At 50.7% G+C, this 26,159-nt stretch overlaps 1 protein-coding gene across 1 annotated transcript; it reads left to right on the forward strand.

The window, feature by feature from the left end:
• Positions 1-5,210: 5,210 nt before the first annotated feature.
• Positions 5,211-23,386, forward strand: EIF6 (eukaryotic translation initiation factor 6). Its single transcript, XM_065414349.1, has 6 exons — positions 5,211-5,389; positions 8,959-9,044; positions 14,915-15,090; positions 18,814-18,990; positions 20,570-20,751; positions 23,037-23,386. The coding sequence occupies exons 1-6, from the start codon at positions 5,283-5,285 to the stop codon at positions 23,044-23,046; spliced, it is 738 nt and encodes a 245-aa protein (XP_065270421.1). The 5' UTR covers positions 5,211-5,282; the 3' UTR covers positions 23,047-23,386.
• Positions 23,387-26,159: the final 2,773 nt, after the last annotated feature.

Raw genomic sequence — 26,159 nt, forward strand, 5'->3', positions numbered from 1 at the left:
TAACTCCAAACAGGTCCAGTACTCCACAGAACTCCACAGGAAGGGAGTTTGGGGGGCTTTAGCAATTAGGTTGCTATGCAGTATCTAAGCAGTTAGACTGCTTCTACATATAGGCATTATTAATAAATAAGTGACGTAAGACAGGAATATCAATGCTTGAGGCATAATTAAGGACACCCCAAAGGCCATGTATGGTTAGGGACAGCTATTGACCTTATTATAATCAGGATAAAGCATGAAATCGTATATATCTGTACTATCACCATAAGGAAGGGTATAAAATGCCACCCTCAGTTCCCATTTCTTGGGGTGCGTCAGGTCCCCAAGACTGTGTAAACTGAATCAGGATCTCCTTTCTGATGGGCTCCACTTATGTTCCCTTCCATCTTTGTTTCCAATGGTCTCCATACGTTGTAAATACGCCCAATGCAAGCCTGTAAGTAGGAGCAATGCAGGAAACCACTTTACTGTACTTACGTTATTCTAATCTTAGTGTATATTGATCCTTTCCCATAATTTCAATTATAGTTGTCTGTACTAAATAAAGTTTGTGTTTCACCAAATTCCATCTTTTCAATTAACTTTAAGTAGCCGCCTAGGAAAAGAACCTGTTATCTGAGAGAAGTGCATGTTGTTACACTCCAATACATAATCTTGTAAGTGATAACTGTTCAGGCTACAACTTGCTGACAACAATGTTGAGAGAGATAGTACAAACTACATTAAAAAAGTAAAGAAAACTTACCACTGAAAATGTCCAGTCATGTGATTGTGCATGCATGTATGTGTTTGGGGTGAGGCTGTAGAAGAATAAATGTGAGAGCATGCATGTTGCTGAGCAAGGCATTGCCATTCCCGGGCAAAGACTGTAGTCGACAACTATGTCCCCTGGCACATTGGAACTCTCAACAATAAACATAAAGCTGGTCTGTGAGAGAGCCAGAACTTTCTTTGGGAATGGTCCAAGACTATGGAATGAGCTCCTGCAGGAACTAAGGGCCATCACAAACCTCACCACCTTTCACCCCATATGCAAAGTGCATTTCTTTGACTTTGCTTCTCTATTATAAACACACACACACACATATATATATATATATATATATATATATATATATATATATATATATATATATATATATATATATATATATATATATATATACTAAAAGAAAATAACCCCTCCCCCCCACCAAAACAAGTCTCCACTGCACCTGCTTCTCCCTCTGAGGAGAGGATGAGAGAACAAACAAGACATGACAGATGTCCTAGATCAGTGGTTTTCAAACTGCGGGTCGCGACCCAGTACCGGGTCGTGGAATGGAAGGCACTGGGTCACGGCTTCTGGTCAGCACCGCCAAGTGGGCAGTTAAAAGTCCCGTTGGTAGTGCTGCCCGGCTAAGGCGGGCTAGTTCCTACCTGTTCTGACACCACGCTGCGCGCGGAAGTGGCCAGCAGCAGGTTCGGCTTCTAGGCAGGGGGCCCACAGGGCTCCACGCGCTGCCCCCGCCCTGAGCACTGGCTCCACACTCCTATTGGCCAGGAACTGGCCAATGGGAGCTGGGGGCGGGCGGTGCCTGCAGGCAAGAGTCACGCAGAGCTACTTGTGTGCCTCTACCTAGAAGCCAGACCTGCTGCTGGCCGCTTCCTGGGCACACTGCCTGCCTTAGCACCCCTGCTGCACTGCCCAAGGTAAGCCTGCACCCCAATCCCCTGCCCCAGCCCTGAGCCCCCCCCTCCACTCCAAACCCCGCATCCCTGGCCCCGCCACAGAGCCTGCACCCCCAGCCCAGAGCTCCGACCCCTTCCCCATACCCCAACCCCCTTCCCCAGCCCTGAGCCCCCCCAATTCCAGAGCCCCCTCCAGCACCCCAAACCCCTCATCCCTGGCCCCAGCCCAGAGCCCTGCCCCTCCTGCACCCCAACCCTCTGCCCCAGCCCTGAGCCCCTCCCACACCCCAAACCCTCATCCCCAGCTCCGTTGGATCGTGGGCATCAACAATTTTCTTCAACGGGGTTGCCAGAAAAAAAGTTTGAAAACCACTGTCCTAGAGTCATAGAATTTAAGGCCAGAAGGCACCACTTGACTTCCTATACCACAGGCCTCCATCGCCATCCAGTACCTGCACACTAAACCTAACAACCAAAATGAGACCAAAGAAACTTAGCACAGAAAACTAGACTATGTGCCAAAGGCAGAGGATAGGAGGGACCAAGGTGTACCAGTACTCGAGGGCCCTGCAATGATACAACTGGAAGGTGCGGAGATACTACAGAGATAAGAATGGCATAAAAACCTATAGAGAATAGAATACCAGAGCAGACAGGTTGTCTCTGTTCTGCTAGCTTGCTTCCTGCCTTTACATGTGTGACAGTCTGTACTGTTATGTTAACCCTTTTTATAAAACTATGATACATTTTGTACAAAGTAAGTCTTGTGAGGTATCATTTGAAAACTCATAATCTGCTGATCATTATTACCCTGGTAATGTCTGTACCAACATTGTATGTAGTTATAAGTTATAAGATGCTACTGTATGACATTGCTGAGACATGCTCCAAATTTAGAAAAGCAGGCACAGACCAGTTCCTCAGAGACAAAAGGCAAACTGATACCTTGGCCAGGTGTCAACAAAATCAAATGGACTATCATCTGGTGAAATGGCCATTCTTTGGCAGGAAGAAGGGTGTGAGCTAGAAATTTACATCTTGGCAATATAACAACTGGGGGTTCCCATGTGAATAGACTGGCTGTTGCCCGTACCCCAGCTGGAGATGATTCTGAAAGAGGAAGAAAAGATATAAAAATGAGGAACAAAGCCCCAAATCACCTCACTCCCCTCATCTCTCCTTATGGCATCAAAAGTATTTGAAAGACAAAGGAAGCATCACTGAACTGGGGGAGGGCTCGTGACTGAAGTAATCCAGCCAGACTGCTGCAAGCAATTGGTAAGAAAAAAGCCAGTATTGTTTTAAATTCTCTTCACTTGTTAAGTTAGGTATTAGTTTGTGTTTTACCTTTTATTTCTTTATAACCACTTCTGACTTTCATGCCTCATTACTTGTAATCACTTAAAATCTATCTTTCTGTAGTTAATAAACTTGTTTTATTGTTTTATCTAAACCAGTGTGTTTGGATTGAAGTGTTTGGGAACCTCCACTTGAGATAACAAGGTTAGTGTATATCATTTCCTATTAATGAAATGACAGACTTTGTGAGTTTTTGTCCAGCAGGGTGCTGGGCAATACAAGATGCACATTTCTGGGGACAAATCTGGGACTGAGAATTTGCTGGTGTCACTGCAATATAATTCAGGAATGGCTGCCTAGAAGCACTCATATAATTCAGTTGGGAGTGATTTTGCATGCTAGAGGCTGTGTGTGAGCAGGCCAGGCATGGTTGCTCTCACAGAGAAGCAGTGTAAAAGACACCCCACGTAGGGAAGTGGAAGGAACTGTCCAGATTGTACTCTGGGTAAGGTCACAAATGCATCCAACTCTTAAGAGGGACCCTCTCAGTGTTGCAATGCTATGCAAGAAGGAAGCCCTGTTGGTTGTGGCGCACACACTGTTTCATACTGGTGTATTAGCAGAGGTCCAGCAGCGTGCTGCACACTCCGTTATTCCAAAGCAGGGATGTCCAGCCTGTGGCACAGAGGCTATGTCACGAAGCAACCCAGCAAGCTCATCTGGACCCAATGAGCCCCCTCCAAATGCTTGTGCTTCCTGATTGGGCAGGGGAGCCAGCAGTCTGCGACTTGAGCCTTGCAGCAGCATAGCGCTGCTCAATGTGTACCATGGCCATAGCTGCATTTACCCTGCTGTCACTTAATCCTGCTCCAGCTATTGCTCCAGCCTGCTTCCAGTCCTCACACCAAGCCCTGCTCCTGGCTTGTTCCCATCCCTGCTCCTACCTCAGCCTTCCAGCTCCATTCTGGTTCCTGTTTGCCCTTCAGCTTAGGCTTCTGACTCCCGGCTCTGATCCCTGGCTACACCTCTGGCTAGGACTCCAGCTTAACGTTTGGTTTAGGCTCAGGCTTCTGACTATGGTTCTGACCTTCAGCTCAGCTCCTTGACCCTGACTCTAGCTGCACTCTTGGACCAGTGCCAGATTCCTGTCTCTACGTTTGTCATTACCCTAACTGCCACCACCACCAGGCAAAGTCCTGCTCCACTCACTGGAAGGCAGCCCATGCCCCAGCAGCTTACAGGCCACTTACGGCCCTCCAGGCTCTAAGTGGTGACCTTTGCACAGCCAAGACTTCCTCACGCTGTAAGCAAGTGGTAGGGATTCATCCTGCACACCCCAGGTAACCCCAAAAAGCATCACTCTCAATCTTCCCTTTTGTCCTCCCCTCACCTGTCTCCAGAGACTGAGGCAGTGGGGATCTCTGTGACCCAGGCATCCCAAGTTGGTAACAGACAGGCAGTGCTTAATTTGCACCAGGGCTGAACCCTGGTACTTCTAGGCTTGGCAGTTCATAGCCCGGGGAGCTCTGGACTTGCTGCATCATTTATGAATGTAAAAAAATTGCTTGAGCCACAGCCCCTCTTTCATTACAAATTAAGGACTCGAGGCAGGGTACAAAGGTGCAGTTCTGAGGCTACAGCCGGGGCCTTGCCTAGCCATGCCCAGCTGGGCATGTTCCCCCTCTGATCACCATCTTCGGGATACCTCAAAGACGGTGTTACGTTGTCACGGTTATTGCAGGATGCACCAAAACTACGGGACGAGTCACATCCCAGGCAGAACAGCGTGTCCCGCAGCTGGCGGGGGCTGCTCCCCTGGAGCCGGGTGGTTCCCAGAACCACCCGGGCAAGGACCCGGCCCTGCCCCGACAAGGCGGGAGCGGGGCCTTTACGGAGCCCAAGGGAACGACGTGGAACGGGGGCCCCGGCCTGGGGGACCCGAAGTTAAGGTCTCTGGCCACGAACAGACCCCGGGCAGGGAGCTGCGCGCCAGGCGGAAGCAGGGCCGGGCTGGCATCCGGCCGCGGAGGGGCCGCTGCTCTCGGGTGCCCGGGGCCGAGCTCCCGCGGCCTCGCCTGCAGCAAAGCAGCCGGGTCCTTTCCCCTGTCCCAGCGCGGGGCGGCGCCGTAGCCTCCCGAGTCCCGCCCCCGGCCGCGCTGCGCGGCCTCAGGGCCATAGAGACGCGGGGCGGCGCCGCTCTACCCGCGCGCTTCCGGTGGTTGCCGGCGGCCTGTCCCGGAAGTTGCGGCGCGCGAGGCGGGGGCTGCCGGTGACGAGTCGAGGGGAGCTCACGCGTGTGTCGCGCTCCTGCCATGGCGGTTCGCGCCAGCTTCGAGAACAACCACGAGATCGGCTGTTTCGCCAAGCTCACCAACTGCTACTGCCTGGTGGCCATCGGCGGCTCGGAGAACTTCTACAGGTCAGCGCGCCCGGGCCGGCCGGGGCTCGCCCCCCCCCCCGGCCCTGGGCCTCCCTCCTCGCGCCCTCCCCGGCCCTGGGGCTCCCCCCTCCCTCCTCGCGCCCCCCCCCCGGCCCTGGGCCGCCCCCCTGCCCACCTCCCTCCTCGCCCCCCTGCCCACCTCCCTCCCCGGCCCTGGGCCTCCCCCCTCCTCGCGCCCTCCCCGGCCCTGGGGCTCCCCCTTCCCTCCTCGCCCCCCCCCCCGGCCCTGGGCCGCCCCCCTGCCCACCTCCCTCCTCGCCCCCCTGCCCGCCTCCCCCCTGCCCACCCGGCCCTGGGCCTCCCCCTGCCCACCTCCCTCCTCGCCCCCCTGCCCACCTCCCTCCCCGGCCCTGGGCCTCCCCCCTGCCCACCTCCCTCCTCGCCCCCCTGCCCACCTCCCTCCCCGGCCCTGGGCCTCCCCCCCCCACCCGGCCCTGGGCCTCCCCCCTGCCCACCTCCCTCCTCGCCCCCCTGCCCATCTCCCTCCCCGGCCCTGGGCCTCCCCCCCCCACCCGGCCCTGGGCCTCCTCCCTGCCCACCTCCCTCCTCGCCCCCCTGCCCACCTCCCTCCCCGGCCCTGGGCCTCCCCCCTGCCCACCTCCCTCCTCGCCCCCCTGCCCACCTCCCTCCCCGGCCCTGGGCCTCCCCCCCCCACCCGGCCCTGGGCCTCCCCCCTGCCCACCTCCCTCCTCGCCCCCCTGCCCAACTCCCTCCCCGGCCCTGGGCCTCCCCCCCCCACCCGGCCCTGGGCCTCCTCCCTGCCCACCTCCCTCCTCGCCCCCCTGCCCACCTTCCTCCCCGACCCTGGGGCTCGCGTCCCCTCGCCCAGGGCCTTCCCCCTCGCCCTCCTTACCGGCCCTGGGCCGCCCCCTCCCCCCTCGCCCTCCTTACCGGCCCTGGGCCGCCCCCTCCCCCCTCGCCCTCCTTACCGGCCCTGGGCCGCCCCCTCCCCCCTCGCCCTCCTTACCGGCCCTGGGCCGCCCTCCTGCCCACCTCGCCCCCCCTCCCAGTGCCTCCCCCCTCCCGGGGCCTGGGCCTCCCCTCCTCCCTCCCCGGCACTGGGCCACCCCCCACCTCCCCAGGGCCCGGTGCACCCTCCCCGCCCTTGCAGTCTAGATGCTCTTGGAAGAAGAGGCTGGTGTTTTATAATCCCCGGAGGGTTGTAAAGAGAGCTGGGATCCACACTGTCTCCTTACACAGTTCTGGTCTCCCATAGTCCTGCTGCATCTCCTTAGAAAGGTGACTAGAAATGAATGTGTTAGGCCAGGATAGGGCCATTAGTTTATAGCAGTGGCTCTCAACCTTTCCAGGTTACTGTACCCCTTTTAGGAGGCGGATTTGTCTTGCGTATCCCAAGTTTTACCTCACTTTAAAACTACTTGCTTACAAAATCAGACAGAAATTCAAGTGTCACAGCACACTGTTACTGAAACATTGCTTACTTTCTCCTTTTCCCCATATAATTATAAAATCAATTGGAATATAAATATTGTACTTACATTTCTGCATATAGAGCAGTATACACAAGTCTGTGTACTGTAATGTGTACTGACTGTGCAGTGCTTTTCATGTAGCCTGTTGTAAAACTAGGCAAATATCTAGATGAGTTGCTGTACCCCTGGAAGACCCCTGTGTACCCCCAGAGGTATGCGTACCCCTCGTTGAGAACCACTGGGTTATGTAACAGCATTGTATTTCCAGTATTCTCCATTCCTTCTGTTTCCTACCTTCTTGTTTGCTTTTTGACCATTGGTGGTGTTGAGCAGAGGTTTCAGTTGAGCTGCCCACCTGGATACCTAGAGCTTTTTCTTGGCTTGCTACATTTCACTTATCAGTAAGATGTATGAGTAGTTCAGACCGGTCCCTCCAGCCTGCATTATCTTGCATTTGTCAATACTGAATTTCATTTGCCGTCATGTTGCCCATTCACCTCGCTTGATTATGTCCCTCTGAAGTTCCTCACTGTCCTCTTCAGTCTTGATTAACTTAGGGCATGTCTCCATGTACAGCGCTGCAGCAGTACAGCTGTGCCCCTGCAGCGCATCTGGTGAAGATGCTCTATGCCAGAGGTGGGCAAACCACGGCCTGTGGCCACATCCGGCCTGCAGGACCTTCCTGCCCGGCCCTAGAGCTCCCGGCTGGGGAGGCTAGCCCCTGGCCCTGCTGTCTCCCCTCCCCCGCAGGCTCAGCTTGCCATGCTGCCAGTTCTCTGGGCGGTGGGGCTGCGATCTCCTGCCGGGCAGCGCGGCTGCGAGAGCCGCCGGCCTGCCCCGGTGCTCTAGACTGCGCGGCTGCGAGAGCCACCGGCCTGCCCCGGTGCTCTGAGCGGCATGGTAAGGGGGCAGGGAGCGGGAGGGTTGGATAAGGGGCAGAGGGTTCTGGGGGGTAGTCAGGGGACAGGGAGCAGAGGGCGGTTGGATAGACATGGGAGTCCCGGGGGGCCTGTCAAGGCAGGGGTGTGGATAGGCGGTGGTGCAGTCAGGGGACAGGGAGTGAGGGGGTTGGATGGGGAGGTCCCGGGGGGGGCAGTTAGGGGTGGGGGCTCCTGGGTGGGGGCGGTCAGGGGATAAGGCGCGGGGGCGGGGTTGGATGGGGCGGGGGCTCTGAGGGGGGCAGTCAGGGTGGGAAGTGGGAGGGGGTGGATAGGGGGCAGGGGCCAGGCTGTTTGGGGAGGCACAGCCTTCCCTACCCAGCCCTCCATACAGTTCTGGAATCCCGATGTGGCCCTCAGGCCAAAAAGTTTGCCCTACTTTCTGCGGACGGGAGAGAGCTCTCCTGTCAGCATAATAAAACCACCTCCATGAGCAGCAGAAGCTCTGTCTGCGTGAGAAGCTCTTCCACATACATAGCGCTGTGCACGCGTGTGCTTATTGCTGTGTAACTTATGTTGCCAACAAAACTGTAGTGTAGACAAGGCTGTAGCCTCAGATAATGGTGTCGCATGTAGTTTTAGCCACCTCACTGTTCTCCCCTTTATCCAGATCATTGATAAATAAATTAAACAGCAGGTGTCCTAGTACCAGTCCTAGAGGTGTCATTTGTTTTCTAACCCATGACTGTACTTCACCTCTCACTCCACAGTACTTTAGTTTCCTTATTAGCTTCCCATGAGAGACTTTGTCAAAGGCTGTTTGAAGTCCAATAAATTCAATTAGCCTGTTCTTTATTCATGGTGTTGCTGGCACATTCAAAGAATTCTAGTCATCACTTTAACAGGAAATGGCTTCATTGTAGTTGGGAAGACCGTGTGGGTCTAGTGGACAGGGCACGCTGCACTGGGGCTCAGGAAGCCTGAGTTCCATTGCTGACTCTGCCATTAACCTGCTGTGAAGCTTTGGGCAAGTCAGTGAACTTCTCTGCCCCTCAGTCTCCCCATCTGTAAAACGGATGTACTCACCTTTATAAAACAAGTCAGGAACATCAGATCTCCTTCTCAGGTGTCTTGACCTGATTTCCCTTGGGGTATGAGTCCCTCTGGATTGAATGGGATTCTCTGTATATGTCACTCTTTGCTTTGCAGCATCATTTCACTGTCTTTCTTATTGCAGTATCTTTGAGGGGGAGCTTTCTGAGACCATCCCTGTTGTTCACGCTTCCATCGCTGGCTGTCGGATCATTGGGAGAATGTGTGTTGGTAAGTCATGTCCTTCAAGCTGATACCTTTGTGGTGTGCTCTTAATGGGGATTGGGCTGAAACATGTCATTTCACAAGATTCTAGACTCTCATTCTGCAGTATAAGGAAGACTCTGGGTCAAGATGTTCTGTAACTGGATCTGCCTAGGAGCCACCCATTCCCATATTGAACAGGGGTTAGAGTTTGAGGTTCCAGCTGTGACAAATAGGGGATAGTAGGAGGGCTGCAGATATAGCCCTGTGGACCCAAAGGGACTTCTTTTCAGAGGTTGCTGAGCGGAGTCAGCCTGAGGGTGGGGCAAAGGAGTGGAACTGGGAAGACTTATTTCCAAAATCAAAAATGTATCAATTTGAGAATAAAGAAAAGCCTGTGTGTGGAGGGAGGGGCGGGAGGTAGAGCCTATGCCACATAGGGTTTGGTTTCTGTTGTGGTGGTGGGGGAAATCACATAGCCACTCCTCTGCAGCATGGGGGGAGGTGTTTCACACGCTTCTACTTGTGGGGATGGGGAGTTGTGTGTCGTGTAAGTTTCTCTTACTGCTAAATCTGCAGGAAATACCCTGTTTTGATGGGCATTAATGGTTCAGCATCTAGCCATTACAAATACATATTGCAAAGGCAACATTCCTCCTTTCACTTGCATGTAGCCAGAGACACAGCAGGACACAGCTCTTGTTTTTAGATCCGTTCCGGTGAGAGGAAAGAGAATGTTTTGTCCCTTATCAGTTTGTCTGGAGAAGTTTTTGACAAATCTTGATGATTCTAGCTGTGCTACATTAGAGTAATGAAATGAGCACAGTTGGGAACGCCAGTTAGATTATTAGCAGCCTAGCATCTGCAGGGGGGATTTCATTTCTGATTAAAGGGGGAAAAATTGAGGCTTCTGCCCTTTTCACTTAGCTTGGTAGGGGTTTTTTAAGGAATCCTTCCCCCCCGCTTGTGTTAGAAATTCAGGTCTCGTTTGCTCTCTGAGACTGCAGTCACTGGGGAACTTGTGAAATCCTGAATTAACAGGCCAAGAAGGGAAAGTGAATTTTAATCAGACTGTTTTAAAACTGTTTTTAATAACACCTAGTTAACATTTTGGGGAAAGGACACCTTTGTTAAAGGTTCTATCTACATGCTCTGCATAATTAACGAGGCCTGAGACCCAGAAGCCCCTCAAGTAAAACCAGGATAGATCAGACTTGACATTCCTGATGGCCAAGGCTGTGGGGGTTTTTTTAGTTTTAAAGGCAAAAGAATATCTTAAACAAACAAACAAACCTCAAATCATTCCTCTCAGGGACTTTCTCCCTCATAAAGAAGCAACAACAACCAAGGGTACATCTGCAGAATGATAAAAAACCCACAGCTGGCCTGGGTCAGCTCACTCGGACTTAGGGTCTGGTGGTCGCAAGGACCTTCCTACAGGTCGCCTTGAACTCGGCAGATTTGGCCACTCGCTTGATGGCTACCGCCATAGCCATGAGACACAGCTGCTGGCTTCAGGTCTCGGGGCTCCCACATGAGGCCCAGAATACTATCCAGGACCTACCCTTTGACTGTTCAGGACTCTTTTCAGAGCAGACTCTAGGCTCCGTAGCCTTAAGGACTCGTGGGCAATCCTTAAATCCCTGGGGATTCACACGCCGGCCCCCTAAGGAAGCTGTTCAAATCTCAGCCCACCCCACGCTTCTACTCTGCTCCTCCCAGACAGGACTGTAATAGGAAACAGGGCCGAGGCGTCCATCTCAGTCCTCCTCGGGCCTCAAAACCGAGCTTTTGAAGTTGTGCCTGAGGATGGTGCACCAGTTCAAATCCCGGATCCTTCCCCTCTTTTTGTGACTCGTCTATTCCATTTCTACCATGCCTGGTCTCAAATAACTTCAGACCAATGGGTCTTGAGCATGGTAGAATTGGGATTTTCTCTCCAGTTCTGTTCTCCCGCCGTCCCACCCACCATCCCTGTCCCTCCTCAGGGACCCTTCTCACGAGCAACTTCTAGTGCAGGAGGTGCAAATGCTCCTACAACTTGGGGCGGTAGAGGAGGTCCTCTGGAGTTCAGGGGCAGGGGGTTCTACTCCCGATATTTCCTAATCCCCAAGGCCAAGGGTGGGCTCAGGCCTATTTTAGACCTGTGAAACCTCAACAGATTCATGAATCTGTTAAGTTTCTCATGGTCTCTCTGGCTTCCATCATTCCCTCCCTGGATCTGGGGGACTGGTACGCCGCCCTTGACTTGGAGGATGCGTACTTTCACGTGTCCCCAGATGGTTCCTATGATTCGTGGTCAACAACATTCATTATCAGTTCACAGTCCTTCCCTTTGGCCTCTTGGCGACCCCTTGGATGTTCACCAAGTGCATGGCGGTCGTGGCAGCCTTCCTATGGAAGCGGCAGGTGCAGGTATTCCCGACTGGCTAATCAAGGGCTGCTCCCGGGCCCAAGTGGAGGACCACGTGAGCCTGGAGCGGACGATGTTCCTCCAGCTCTGCCTCATCCTGAATGTGGTGAAGTCGACCATAACTCCCACTCAAAGGATAGAGTTCATCAGATCCCTCCTAGGCTCCACTCAGGCCAGGGCCTTTCTTCCAGTATCTCATTTCCTTGCCATGAGCGCCGTCATAGAGGATCTCAAAAGGTTCCCAACCACGACGGTTAGAAATTGCCTAAAACTGCTTGGGCACATGGCGACTTGCACTTATGTGGTACAGCATGTCAGGCTGCAGCTCTGTCCCCTTCAGGCGTGGCTAGCCTGAGTGTACAGGCCGAAGCGAGACCAGACAGACTGGTCACAATCACTCCTCAGGTCCTCGAGTCCCTCCAGTGGTGGCTCAATCCACAGACAGTCTGCATGGGCAGACCCTTCTCCAGACCTCAGCCCTCGCTGTCACTAGTCACAGATGTGTCAGCGATGGGATGGGGAGCGCACCTAGGAAGACTCAGGACTCAAGGTCTATGATGTGCAGCGAAAGTTCTCCCTGGGACCAATGTCAGGGAGCTGCGTGCGGTGCGCCTCGCTTGCCAGACATTTCAAACCCATCTACAGGGCAGATGTGTATCAGTGTTGACAGACAATGCCACAGCGATGTTCTATATAAACAGACAGGTTGGTGCTCACTCCTCTCCCGTGTCAGAAGCCCTCAGGCTGTGAGACGTCTGCATCGCCCACTCGATATGCTTGGAGGCATCGTACCTTCCGGGCTCGCAGAACGAATTGGCCGATTGCCTCAGCAGATTTTTTCACGGTCACGAGTGGTCTCTGTCCCCGGACGTCGCGATCAACATTTTCCAAATAGACCTGTTCGCAACGAAGCAACAGGAAGTGTCAGCAATTCTGCTCCTTCCTGAATCACAGCCCAGGCTTGCTCCACGGACGCCTTTCTCCTCTCGTGGAAGGGGCACCTGCTGTACACATTCTCACCGTTCCTGCTCATCCACAAGGTCTTAGAATCATAGAATATCAGGGTTGGAAGGGACCTCAGGAGGTCATCTAGTCCAAGCCCCTGCTCAAAGCAGGACCAATCCCCAACTAAATCATCCCAGCCAGGGCTTTGTGAAGCTGGGCCTTAAAAACCCTTAAGGAAGGAGATTCCACCACCTCCCTAAGTAACCCATTCCAGTGCTTCATCACCCTCCTAGTGAAAAAGTTTTTCCTAATATCCAACCTAAACCTCCCCCACTGCAATCTGAGATCATTACTCCTTGTTCTGTCATCTGCTACCACTCAGAACAGTCTAGAGCCATCCTCTTTGGAACCCCCTTTCAGGTAGTTGAAAGCAGCTATCAAATCCCCCCTCATTCTTCTCTTCTGCAGACTAAATAATCCCGGTTCCCTTAGCCTCTCCTCATAAATCATGTGCTCCAGCCCCCTAATCATTTTTGTTGCCCTGCGCTGGACTCTTTCCAATTTTTCCAAAACCTTCTTGTAGTGTGGGGCCCAAAACTGGACACAGTACTCCAGATGAGGCCTCACCAATGCCGAATAGAGGGGAATGATCACGTCCCTTGATCTGCTGGCAATGCTCCTACTTGTACAGCCCGAAATGCCGTTAGCCTTCTTGGCAACAAGGGTAGGAGCCTTGCCTTATAACAGGCTTATTCAAAGTGATACAAGCTACAAAAGTGAGATCTTGGAAGAATGTTGCCGTTTTCATAATGTAATAAAAATACTGTAATGATAAATAATTAATAAATAGTGTGTAATAAGCATGTTATAAAAACAAAATTTATATTTCCAAGATCACTGCTTTTATAATTTATACTCAGGTAAAGGAGAAAAATCCCTGAAAATATTCATTTTTAGGGGGGGGGTTGCGAGACTTGACATTTTAGTGAAAGGGGTTCACAGGTTGTTAAAGTTTGGGAACCACTGAGCTAAGGCCTCACCAGTGCTGAGTAGAGCAGGACATTACCTCCCATGTGTCACATATGACACGTCTGTTAATACATTCCAGAATTATATTAGCCATTCTTACAACTGCATCACTCTGTTGGCTGACATTCAATTTGTGATCCATTATAGTCTTCTTCAAGGTCTGATGGGAGAAAGCATCCTTGATCCTCAGAGCACTGGCGTGGCCCCATCAGCACTGGTTCACCACACTGCTAGACCTGTCCGTGGACACGCCTATAGCCCTGCCCATGGTTCCAGACTTGATCACGCAGGACCACAGCCGCCTCCAGCACCCCAACCTGGAGTCGCTCCACCTCACGGCATGGAAATTCCATGGCTGAACTTATTAGAGCTTGCGTGCTCTGACTCAGTTAGGGAGGTCCTCCGTGGCAGTAGGAAGCCCTCTACTCGGGCTACTTATCTGACTAAGTGGAAGAAATTTTCTATTTAGTCTCTACAGAAGAGCACTCCTCCATTGCAGGCCTTGAGTCCCTTCATCCTGGACTATTTACTTCACCTAAAACAGCAGGGTCTGGTGGTGTTGTCAATCACGGTGCACCTGGCTGTGATTTTAGCTTTCCATCCCAGATCAGCTGGGCCGCTGAGTATTTGCTAACCCCGTGGTTGGCCACTTCCTCAAGGGGCTGGACAGGCTGTACCCTCAGGTACGGCAGCCGATTCCCCTACGCGATCTTAACCTGGTGCTCTCGAGGGTGATGGGCACTCCCTTCGAGCCCCTAGCAATGAGCTCTCTACTTTACCTTCTTGGAAGGTGGTGTTCCTAGTGGCTATAACGTCAGCCAGGAAGGTGTCTGAGCTCAAGGCCCTGATGTCCGAGCCCCCTTATACTGTGTTTTACAAGGCAAATGCAGCTGCACCCAGTGTTCCTCCTGAAGGCTAGAGACAATGCCGTGTTTGGTAGAGCCATGCTACTCTCTGTAACTCGGTGAACTCCGACCCCTCCTCCGGGGGACTGCTTGGGAGTCACCTACTTGGAATTGACATGAGCAATCTCTCTCTCGAAGAAAAAACGGTTACCTACCTTTCGTAACTGTTGTTCTTTGAGATGTGTTGCTCACGTCCATTATGAAGGGACTGAAGAGGCAGCAGGTCGGCAGCAACCTATATACACCGCCATGAAGGCGCCACTCCAGGGGGCTCCACAGCCGACCCGACAGATACCGCTCTAAGGGAAAACCTTCCAATGACTGTGCACGCAGCACACGCACGCACCTACTTGGAATGGACGTGAGCAACACATCTCGAAGAACAACAGTTACGAAAGGTAGGTAACTGTTTTTTCTGACTCTAACCCCTGGGTGCTGGCTTGTTTTTTAACGGGAACTTTGCCTCAGTCATGCTGTATGTTGGGGAGGTGTTGGGTGAGCCTGAGGAGCCCCGAGGCCAGGTTGTTTGAAGGCTAGGAAGTGGACAAGCCCAGCGGGTGAACACCTTCGACTTGGTCTGAAGCAGAACTCCTTTTTTCTTTTAGGGAACCGGCATGGACTGTTGGTCCCAAGCAGTACAACAGACCAGGAGCTTCAGCACATCCGCAACAGCCTGCCAGACTCCGTCCGAATCCAAAGGGTGGAGGAGCGGCTCTCAGCTTTGGGCAATGTCACCACATGCAATGACTATGTAGCACTTGTCCATCCAGACCTTGACAGGGTAAATGGCTTTTGTTCTTTTACAAGTTCAGTGCAGACCTTTAAAGCGAACCCCACCCTAGAGCTAGACTTCATAGTTATTGGGGATCGCTATGAACATTTCCAGTTCATACCGAGTAACACAAGGCTGCAGGCTAATAGCGTTTTACAGCAGGGGAGCCTGCTTTATCTAGCCTTTCATTCTTCTCAGCAGAGGAGTTGACTTCTGCTCTAAAAGGCTGCCTCAAGATTCAGCTTCGAGTGCCCTTCATTCTCCCTTTCAATAATCCTTATTTATAGGGCAGATAAAAAGACAAGCTCTGCCCTGAAGAGTTTACAATGTAGTGTTCAACATACAGGCAGTCCTTGGACTTACCACACAATTGGTTCCTGAAAATTGTGTCGTAAGTTGTAACTCGGAACCGCAATCCACTCCATTGTGGGACCGGGCATTGTGAAGTTGAAACCAGTTGTCATAAATCATATGAGGGTGTCAATTCAGAAGCTCTGTAAGTTGAATGTCGTAAAGTTGAGGACTGCCTGTACCGGGATTAACGGAGAGGTAATAGAATGGAGGGGAGCTGTCATGACAGTATCAGGTGGTTACTCACTTGAGGCATGTGTGCATCTGGATGGCTAAACTGCAACTGATCTTTTCTCTGGATGCACTGTGGACAATGTGGATGAGTTGGATTGTAGGGGGATTTGAGTGAGGGAAGGGGTGGTGAGCTTGTATCCTGGTGTACAGCATGGAAGAAAGCAGAGAACTGGAAGTCAGGGACCCAGAAGCACAAGGGCTGTCATGGTGTGGTTGAGGGGGCAGGGTAAGAGATTGTTACAGGCATAGGCAGGAGCAGAGCTGTACACGGTTTTGAAACGAATAGGAGAACGTGATGCAGTTGAGAACAGGCAGTCAAACGAGAGATGCGAGGAGGGGGTAATATGGCGAGATTCGGCAGGGCAGATCCTTGGAGGCAGCGTTTTGATTGGATTGAGGGGACAGTGGGTGCCAGGGAGTTCAGATAGAGGAAGGTTGTGAAATTGAAATGGGAGATGATTAGAGAGTTTGAGCGGCTGGGGCTGAGGAAAAGCTGCTAGAACCTGAATTGTGTGTTTCCTTGCTAGCAGAGTGCAGCCAGTATTGTGTGGGTTGGTTCCCTCCAAGTGAATTTCCACCCTGCCTGGGAGCACGGTCTGCCAACACTTCTGTTCTCATTGAACAAGTTCATTACTGCAAACTGATTTGGTTCTTGGTCTATCAAATTCCTTTCCTGGGGCCATTTGTCTCCTTCACTGCCTCACTTAGCCAGTTTCTCTCCTTAGGCCAGTTTCATATTTTTCAGGGTAATGTAGGGGTCCAGCAGGGTCTCCAGTGGGACCTGTGTCCCTAGGTGAAGGTGTCTAGGAGAAGTGAAGTGCAGAGCCATAGGAGCCCCTTGTGGAGGGGGCTGCACCTTGAAGGAATAGCTCCTTGTTTCGTATGCTGCTGGGCATCTTCCAATCTGTCCACAAAAAGCTGATTAACAAACGGCCCAGAAAAGTGTGTTCTCTGTAATACACTCGTTCTGGGATGATCTTGTGGCTGAAGCCCAGTGCTGCAAGTCAGGAGACTTGATTCTGTTCTTAGCTCTGCCTCAGACTCCCTGTGTGATGTTGGGCTAGTCATTTAGCTTTCTGTATGCCTCAGGAGATAATACCCCGCAGGTGTCTTAATCATTCAACAGACCAGTCAGGATCAGGGCTACATTGTGCTTGGGGCTGTACAAACGCATATGAGGACATGGCTCCCTGCCCCAAAGAACTTACAGTAGATGAAGAATCTAATGCTCTAACTTGAAAAATGCTTTGAGATCCTTGGATAATAGATGATGTAAAAGTGCAGAGTATTTGTGGAGGCAATATTTGTACTGTGTTCTGGTGTCGGAGTGTCTTTCCTTGCTAGGCTGTTGCACAATCGATTTTCCCCTCCCTCCGCTTACACAAGGTTATGAATTGGACAACTACTAATCAAATTTGTCAGTGAGGGCTGTCAAAGACTAGTGCTAACTATTGGATTTGGTATCCATGCTTGAAAGAAGAGACAATGTAATTCTTCCACCTGTTCCCATTGAGCAAGTACATGTTCCATTCAGCATCTGGACTAGGGAAAAGGTTCTCTCTGTGCTGGTGATCTCACCTCTTGACCTGTTGTTATTGCTTGTTTTACAGTAGCACCTTTGGGACCCCATTGTGCTAGGTGCTGCACAAACAGAACCGAGACAGTCCTGATCCTGCCCCAAAGAGCTTCAATCTGAGTAGAAGGCAAAAGACAGTCAAATACAACAAAGAGGTTGGGGGTAGAAGGAAACAATGAGACAATATTGGTCAGCATGATAGACAGTGGTCTAAGGCCACCCGCTGCCTAACTTCAGGTTTTGGAGACATCACAGCAGAAGGGAGCATGAAAGAGGACAAAGAGGGAGATGGCTTTGTGGTGGTTTACAAGTTTCTCCCGTGTGTAGGGCAACAGAGGTGACAGTAGGGGGTGCTTGTTTGAAAGTTTAACAAGTGGGTGGTAGAGACTGGCATTATTGGCAGAATGGAGTTGAGTCAACATCTCGATATTCATATCAGAGATGCTAGCTTGGGTGGGGATAGGCTGTGAAGGGCCTTGAAAATGAATGCAAATAGTTTGTGTTTGCTGTGATGGAGCAGGGGGATGGAGATGCAAAGAGGGGTGACAGTCGAAAGGAGGCGCCAGGAAAAAGGAGGCGCCAGGAAAGCTTACCTTTGCAGCCATGTTTTGAATAGCTGTAAGTGAGGTGAGAAGCGATTTGTCAAGGCTGGAGTGGAGCAGGTTGTAGTAATTGAGATGGTGAGAGGCTAGACAAGGGCTTTAGTTGTATGGCTGGAGAAGAACGGTGGTCTTAGGTCTTTTGCAGGAAAAAGCGGCAACATGCAGACACGTGGATGTGTCAGTCTAGAGGGCCATGTTGAAGATGATGCCCAGGTGGCAGGGAAGATGGTGGTGTTACCCACAAGGAGGGGGAGGATTTTTGATGAAAGGTTAAGAGCTCTGTTTTGGTCATATTAAGCTTAAGCTGACAGCTGGACACTCACCAGGAAACCTGAGATACCGGCTGAGGTTTTAGATGGACTAGAAGATGACAGATCTGGAGTGGAGAGGTGGGTCTGTGAGGAATTGTAACATAAAATTGATAGTTGACGATTCATAGATTCCAAGGCCAGAAGGAGCCACTGTGATCATCTAGTCTGACCTAGAGACCTTCCCCAAAATAATTCGTAGAGTAGGTCTTTTAGAAAAACATCCAGTCTTGATTTAAACATTGTCAGTGATGAAGAATCACCACACCTTGGGTAAATTGTTCCAAGGATTAATTACTCTCACCGTTAAAAATTTACACCATATTTCCAGTCTAGCTTCAACTTCCTAAATGACCAAATCATGGACGGGCGGGTAAGATTGAAGACGAGAAGCATGGTTGACTGTGTTGAAGTCAAGGAGGAGAATGATGGAGTGCTAATTGTTTTTTGTTGTTGGACCTAACAGCAGGTGTAGTTAATATACCTACAAAATGAAAATCTGAGCTCTTGAAAGTCAGAACAGGTTCTTCCGAAACACCCTGAGCAAGTTTTCTCCCAAGCGTAGCTCTGCTCCCAGCTCAACAGACATGGGGTTTTTACATAATATTCTGAGTTAACATTTGTGCCCAGGACACACACTTCTCATTTTATGTATTTACAGGAGACTGAAGAGATCTTGGCAGATGTGCTCAAAGTAGAAGTTTTCAGACAGACGGTTGCAGACCAGGTTCTGGTAGGAAGTTACTGTGCTTTTAGTAACCAGGGAGGACTTGTGCACCCAAAGACTTCAACTGAAGACCAGGATGAGCTCTCCTCACTGCTGCAAGTCCCACTTGTGGTAAGGCATTTGTAGACTTGTGCTTTCTCTCTCCCTTCCCACCCCGGAGTCTTCTGACTGTTGGAGAGGTTTGGATCTTCCCAGCCTCCATGTTGTGTCCTTCCCCCAGCTGCATTGTTTTCCTCGTCTAGCTTTTATCAAGCAGCTGTAGAGTGTGGACTTGTTCGTTTCACCGCTGCCCACGTGAAAAGAAGCTGTTCCCTCTCAATAGTGTCTCTTTCCTCCTCCCCCAAATAGCCTCTCAAGTCTTCTGGGTACCAAATGCCCCAGCTGCCAAAACTTCCCACTCCAACTTCTAAAATTCAACTGTATGTTTCAGTGCTAAAGTCTCTGGCAAACAAAGTTGGGGTAGTAAAATAAATCAGTGTGAACAGTGCTGTGACTCTGTGTTGATTGCACTGAGGGGAGGAGATGGCCTGGAAGGCAATACCATGCTGTTCTGGGTTTGCTGCCGGAGTGAAGTTGAATGGGCTGCATAGGACACGTTGCCTGTTCACAAGGTGTTGCACCTGATGGCTAACGAGAGATCTGCCTTGTAGCGTGTTGTCATCTTCTTGAAGTGTGGGGAAGGAGTGATGTGATTTGGCCTTTACTGGCCTTTTTAAAATTCCAGTGATAGAATTGTGTTCCCTTTGAACCACGCGGTGGCAAGCTAGTCCCCAGTCCGATTTGTCACTTTCAGCATAGCTGTAGAGTTTAGTTTCCCATCTGTTGTGTTCTGCTTGATTTCTGTGCAGTAAATTTCTCCTCTGGGTTTAAATGCCGCTTTGCTTTTGCTCTTGTTCCTCTTTTCTTTTTTTAAAGAGGTCAGCTGTCCTATTAACGCCTTCAATTTAGTTTTTCTAAAGTGTATTTTCTTCCAGCAAGAGAGAGAGAGAATACGTTTGTTGCAGCGCTGCCTTCAGAAGCTGTCTGGTTTTATTTGTAGCTTAGCGTTGTTAGTTCTCTAGTTCAGTGGTTGCTTTAATTGCTTTGGAATCAGAGGGGTCTGTAGCATAAATCTGGTGTGCAGCAGTTGGGCTGAAAGGGGAAGTGACAGCTCCTGCTCTGGGACTACATAGGGAACCCACTGCTTCCCAGCCCAGCCACCATGCCCCAGGAGCACTGGGCAGTATTTAAGTATTTAAGCCAGAGGTTAGAAACCTGAATTAGGAGCTGAGCTAAAGTTTAGCAATTGAGCAAAGGGGCAAGAGACTGGATGTGGGGAATAATGACTGTACATTGTCTCCTGTTCCTCAGGACCTTGGTCCACCTTTCAGCAGAAGGATCCACTGTCTCCTGAACAGAATTTTAAATAACCAAATATTACATTGTCCAGTTATATAGATGCAAATAGTTGAACCAGCATTACCCATATAGGTCTGCTTATGGGTGGAACCCACATGAAAAAACTACCATGCTTCAGCCCAAAACTGTGTCCCGGTCAGTTTCTTACTGTAAGCATTGTGGTGACAGGAGGCTGCGGGATAGTTTGGGCTGGTGCCCTTCCCTGGTGACTAGCAATGCGATAAAGTATAATTGATTAGCGGTCTCTGTGGTCTTGTGCTGACCCCTTTCTCTCCCTGTTTGGTTTTGCCAGGCTGGAACAGTAAATCGTGGCAGTGAGGTTATTGCTGCAGGGATGGTTGTGAACGATTGGTGTGCCTTCTGTGGGCTGGACACAACCAGCACAGAGCTATCGGTTATCGAGAGCATCTTCAAACTGAACGAAGCGCAGCCAAGTACCATTGCTACCAGCATGAGAGATTCCTTGATTGACAGGTAGGTGGCATCGCATACTGTGCAGGTGCATCTTCAAAACCTGCAAAAACGTTAGCGAAGACGAGCTAGCCAGGGTTTGTTTTCCAGGATTCGTTTCTTTCCATCGGCTTTTCTTTAGATTCTAAGTTTTGTCAAAAATTAAAAAGATACGAGCTCTATTTTCTTTAATTCTTACTTGTAGCTTTTTCTGTTAGTAACTTTCATAAGCATGCTTAGGGCTCTTATTACCTCTATGACATAATGGAAACGTAATAATTCTCACTATAATTAGTTTCCAAGCTCTGTCCTCAATTTTCACATGCTCATCTTCTAGCAAATTTAGTGTATGGGCTGAAATTTTCCATGCTTGTTTCCCCCTGAAGATTAATTTTATTTTTGAGCAAAAACCCTTCAGCTGTTTTTGAGAACAGGGAGTGAGACGTACAGTCGTTACAAGCATTTTCCCCATACTGTTTTAGACCTAGTAAAACAAAAATGACTGAAGCTTGAACCTTGGCCTGGATATAGTCTTTAAGGACCAGCACCTTTGCTTGGTTTGCAAAGGAACACATTGGTTTTGATTAACCAGAAGTTCTGAGCATTTGAAAACAATGTGCTGAAGATGTGTGCTAGATTTTTCCATTAAGCCTGTATATATGCACATGGATGCATAGCTAAATAGTGCACTTCTCAGTGGTGTGTGACATAAAACATTCATAGCTTTTAAAATGACTGAATTGGTTTCCTTCAAACTGGGCTGGAATTCTGGATCTGTGAGATCTGCAAAACTATCCAAGTTTGACCAAGCCAAGACTATAACAGGGTTCAAAAAAGAACTAGATAAATTCATGGAGGATAGGCCCATCAATGGCTATTAGCCAAGATGGTGTCCCTAGCCTCTGTTTGCCAGAAGCTGGGAATGGGCGGCAGGGAATGGATCACTTGCTGATTACCTGTTCATTCCCTCTGGGGCACCTGGCAATGGCCACTGTTGGAAGACAGGATACTGGGCTAGATGGACCTTTGGTGTCACCCAGTATGGCTGTTCTTATGTTCTTCTTATGAATAAAATTTGATAGTTTAAAAATTCTTCATGTTTAAATTTAGCACATTCATTCTCCCAAGGCCATCCTGGCTGGTACCCCCCCGCCCTTTATTTCTCCAGTTTGTGTGTTCTGGAAGGTTTTTATCCAAGTTAAACTAATCTAAGACCGTAACCATTTACACAGCTGTGACTCTCCTACCGTGCTAGTGATGATGACCACCGTTGTCATCACTTGCTACTGTTGGTGGATGAGCACCTACTGTGGGACATTGGTGGGAGGTTTTTGCAGTGCAGATGCAGCTGTATATCTTGGGTCTGACTTTCACTAACTGGGTCTGTCACTGTTTGAGGACTGACAGGGACTTCACCGATGTGATAGTAGAGACTCTACTGAAGATCTGGGATTTTTCAAAAGTTCCCAATTGAAAAAACAGTTTGGTCCCAGCAATGGGTCAGATGTATTTCTGCTGCCTTAAAGGGCTTTTAAACAATGTACTTCCTAGGTGTAAGTGTGCGGTTCCTTGTCCTGGCCTGAGTGGGGGTGTGGTGCACCATGGTCCTCCCCAGTGGTGGCTATATAGGGGTCCTTGTATATGAAGTTTATAAGGGGTTTTGGAATCCTTTGAGCTGAAAGGCCCTATGAAAATAAATTTTCTAAATGAACTGGAAATTTACAAAGGCTAGGAACCAAGTCTCTTTACCTGCCTTATGATTATGGTTGTACCTCCTTTATGTGCCAGCGGTGTGTGGACAAGCTACATAGACACGTCCCTGCCTGAGGGCTCACAGTTTAGTGTCTGGGTCCTCGCTTCCATTGTGGCTCCTCTATGCCACTCCAGTTGAAAGGTCCCTTTATGCCAGCCCACAGGAATGGTCCTTGGGGATATCGAGTGAAACAGTTCCATGCTGCCGCTCCACAGCTCCTGGTTTAATGGGTGGGTGCAACTGAACCTAAGTCAGAGCAATCCTGAGGCTGCTTGAACTTTCTCTGGGGACTATGCAGGTCCCCAGGCAAGGCTGAGAATGCTGGAGACGGACCATGTTCTTGCTGGCCTTGTGAATCTGGCTGTGAGCTCTCCTTTGCTCCAGTGCACTGGTTCAATATTACCCTTGATTTCTGTAACTTCACGTTCTAAGACAACCCTCAGGAATTACAGGGCAGAAAGCTGGTGGCTGAAGAGATGGATGTGCTGCAGCTGGAGATGCCGGCTGCCCTTACCTGCTCTCCATTTGTTAAACCTGATTTCTGTTTCCTTTCTAGTTTGACATGAGAAGCGCTGCTCTGACCAAGGAGCAGAGTGCCAGGCTCCTGCTTCATCTGCTTCCTGGATTAAGGACACCAGACCCTTCTACTATCATTTCTGTGGGCCCTGCTGGGAGGGTGCCGCATAACCAACAGTTTTAATGTTCTGTTAACTACTTCCTACTACAATCACCTGGCAAACAGCATGAATGAGTTATAAATATGAAGTGTTCTGTGTCGCCGGCTGCCATTTTCCTGTCCTTTTAGTGATCTCAGCACTGCCGGAATCTGTAACATTAGAGCTTGTCTATTGGTGAAGCTGACTTGGGCTCTTACAGCAGCTAAAGATGCTTCTGTTCACACTTCAATTCTGGTCTGTCTCTCTTTGCATTGGGCTGTTTACTGACACCCTCCTCCCCCCCCCCCCCCCCTGGGATTTTTCACCTATTAAAGGGAGTGGTTTTCTATCACACAACAATAGATTTTAAAACACACTTAAAATGGCTTAATGAAAGAGCATAATGCTTCCTCTCTCCTGTTGCTAGACGGTTCTTCCCCGGCCAGATGGCCGTAGGCTACTTTGCCCTGGCTGTAGCTTTACAGAAAAGGTCTGAGGTTGCAAGCACCAAAGATTGTGGCTGTGTCTGGTGCCTTTCTGAACTCAGCTGCTCTGTGTCCCCACCCCCGCATCCTGAAGCTGTCCCTTTGGAGGGGAAACAAGCGTATCAAAGGGCAAGTAGGTGTCAGTTCTGCTTACAAATAAAGCTGCCTCATAAGGGACAATCCAGGAGTGATAAGGAACCAGTGGGGCAGCCAGGCCTCTGAAAGCAAAGGGTGCCTCTGGGATTCATGTTGGAGAGAAAAAAACAAGTGACCCCCCCCCCCCCCCCCCAGCCAAGCTTTTCAGTTCCCATATACTTCTAACACGGGAGCCATGGGCCCTGCAGAGAGTGTAATAACGAAGCATTGGGACAGCTGCTCCCTCTTAGCTGTCAGATGTACGTGCTCCCCACACCCTCCCTGACTGCTATTTCACATTGCAGAGGAAGGCCTGTTACTGAAGACCTGCCAACGACATGATGTCTGTGATCCCCATTGGGGCAGCTCCCATGAAAGGAACCTGCAGTTAGAACAAATGGCTGCGAGCCTTTGCCTGTGGAGTTGGGCTCTGCCCTTCCCCAGAGGTGCTTAGCAGGGCTCTCTCCTTTGTCTCCTTGCACCTTTGACATGCTGCTTTGGTGGGAGGAGAAGGTTGGCCCACGTTCTCCTCAAAGCATGTATGTGTGTTTGTGTTATTTCTTGGGAGTCGCCAGCTATCTGGCCCGAAAGTGGAGTTGCCCTGTAGTTAGAATTTCCTTTCCACGTGGCCCTGGTGACCCTGCCAGGAAGGTGGGGGCGGGAGGGGAAGGGAGCGGGTTGGCGACACTGCTGAATAAGTTCATTGGGGAAGAAAATCAGAAAGTTGCACCCTGCTGAGCAGAAGCAGGCTAGAGAAGAGCCCAGGCCTGTCCATCAAAACCCACAAGGCGATTGGCACGAAAGGAGGTAACCGGGTGGATGGGGCACTACGTGTGGGACATCGTCAACGTCCGCTATCTCACTTCTGGTCCATGGCTCCCACCGCAGCGTGGTCCTGATTTTTGGGTCTTTTTCTTAGATAGGCTCCTATTCTTAACCCCCCCCCGTCCCCATTTTTCACATTTGCTGTCTGGTCCCCCTAGCCCCAGCTCACATGGAGAATGGGACCCCGGGCTTGTGACTGCCTCATTGGCCTGCCTGCCCTGTCAATCCAGCTGACTTGGGGAATTGGCTTCTCCTCACTGGCCCTGGGGACTGTCAATCTCAGGATCCTGATGCCTCTTTGGCCCTTTCTCCTGGTACTGGGAGAGGGCCAACCAACACCCCCATCACCACTAAGTTTCAGTATAGGGCCAACAGCCCCCTTACAGAGAGATGAAGCGGTATGGGGGTGGGAAGATGATAAGGGCTGTGTGCCAATGCCACTCTGCCATGGGGAGGTGGAGCTGTGGTGCAGGTGGAAGAGTGAAAGGGACTGGAGGGGGGCTGTGCTGTGATCCAGTGATGGGCGTGGGAAGGGGGGCAGGGCTGTGAACCAGCAAGGAAGGGGGAGGCAGGGAGTAGAGTGGAGGCTTGTGTTTGTGGGTGGGAGTTGCAGAACAGACCTATTTGGCGGCAGGATTTACGAGTGCAGCATCCATTCTGGGGTGATTTTGTTTGGGAGATCGCAATGGTTGTGTCCCCCCCTCCCCCCCCCCGCTCCCATTAGAGGGCACTGTTGGGAAGTTTGCAGCATCAGGGCACTCACAGGAAATGTAGAGAGGTGCCCTGTTGAGGCATGGTGGGGGGAAGGTGGCTTTGTGGGGGAGGGTCCAGGACCCTGGGGGGGAGGGACACAGAGGGGACTCTGGGGATGGTTGGAGTCGAAGAGCAATGGCTGTGGGGGGAAGGGGAAGGCCAGAGAGGCCAACGTGATTTCTCAACAGAAAATGCCTTTTCCACAAGGGAATTTGCTGAGACTTTTCCATTGATCCCAAATATTTCCTTTGGGGTCAGGTTGATGTGAATAGAAATATTTCGGTTTGGGTCAGTTCAACATCGGATGACCAGCTGTCCCGATTTTATAGGAATAGTCCTGATATTTGGGGCTTTGTCTTCTATAGGTGCCTATTACCCCCCACCCCCGTCCCCATTTTTCACACTTTCTATCTGGTCACTCTAAACTTCAACATTAATCCGAAGTGCTGGGTGCCTTGTGCCCCTGTTCTCTACGGGCAGGATTCCCGGGCTGGACCACATCTCCCACTATGCACTGGGGCCTTCCCGCTGGCTGAGCTGCATCCTCGGAGAGGTGATCTCGCAGCAGGGCACAGCCCATGGGAAGGGGGGGGAGGGTCTGAGGCAGTCCCATGAGGCCCTGAGCCAGCTCAGACAGAGGCAAGTCAATGTTGAACTGACCTTGCTGCTCTGTGAGAAACTGCTATTTTGGTTGTCTCAGTTTGCAGCCAAGCACATGGTGAAGTGTCCGAATTGCCCAGGGGAGGGGAAGCCGGAGTTTTGACCAGTCTCCGTGTGAGAATATTTGCCGAAAGCCAGCAAGGGGGAGCTGCAGGCCGGGAAACG

This window comes from Emys orbicularis, chromosome 12, assembly GCF_028017835.1.
Source record: "Emys orbicularis isolate rEmyOrb1 chromosome 12, rEmyOrb1.hap1, whole genome shotgun sequence".
NCBI lineage: Eukaryota > Metazoa > Chordata > Testudines > Emydidae > Emys > Emys orbicularis.

Coding starts and splice junctions, on each gene's coding strand:
- EIF6 (XM_065414349.1), top strand. CDS start 5,283: ATGGCGGTTCGCGCCAGCTTCGAGAACAACCACGAGATCGGCTGTTTC. Junction 15,091..18,813: donor TCCATCCAGACCTTGACAGG/GTAAATGGCTTT, acceptor ATGTATTTACAG/GAGACTGAAGAGATCTTGGC. Junction 18,991..20,569: donor TGCTGCAAGTCCCACTTGTG/GTAAGGCATTTG, acceptor TGGTTTTGCCAG/GCTGGAACAGTAAATCGTGG.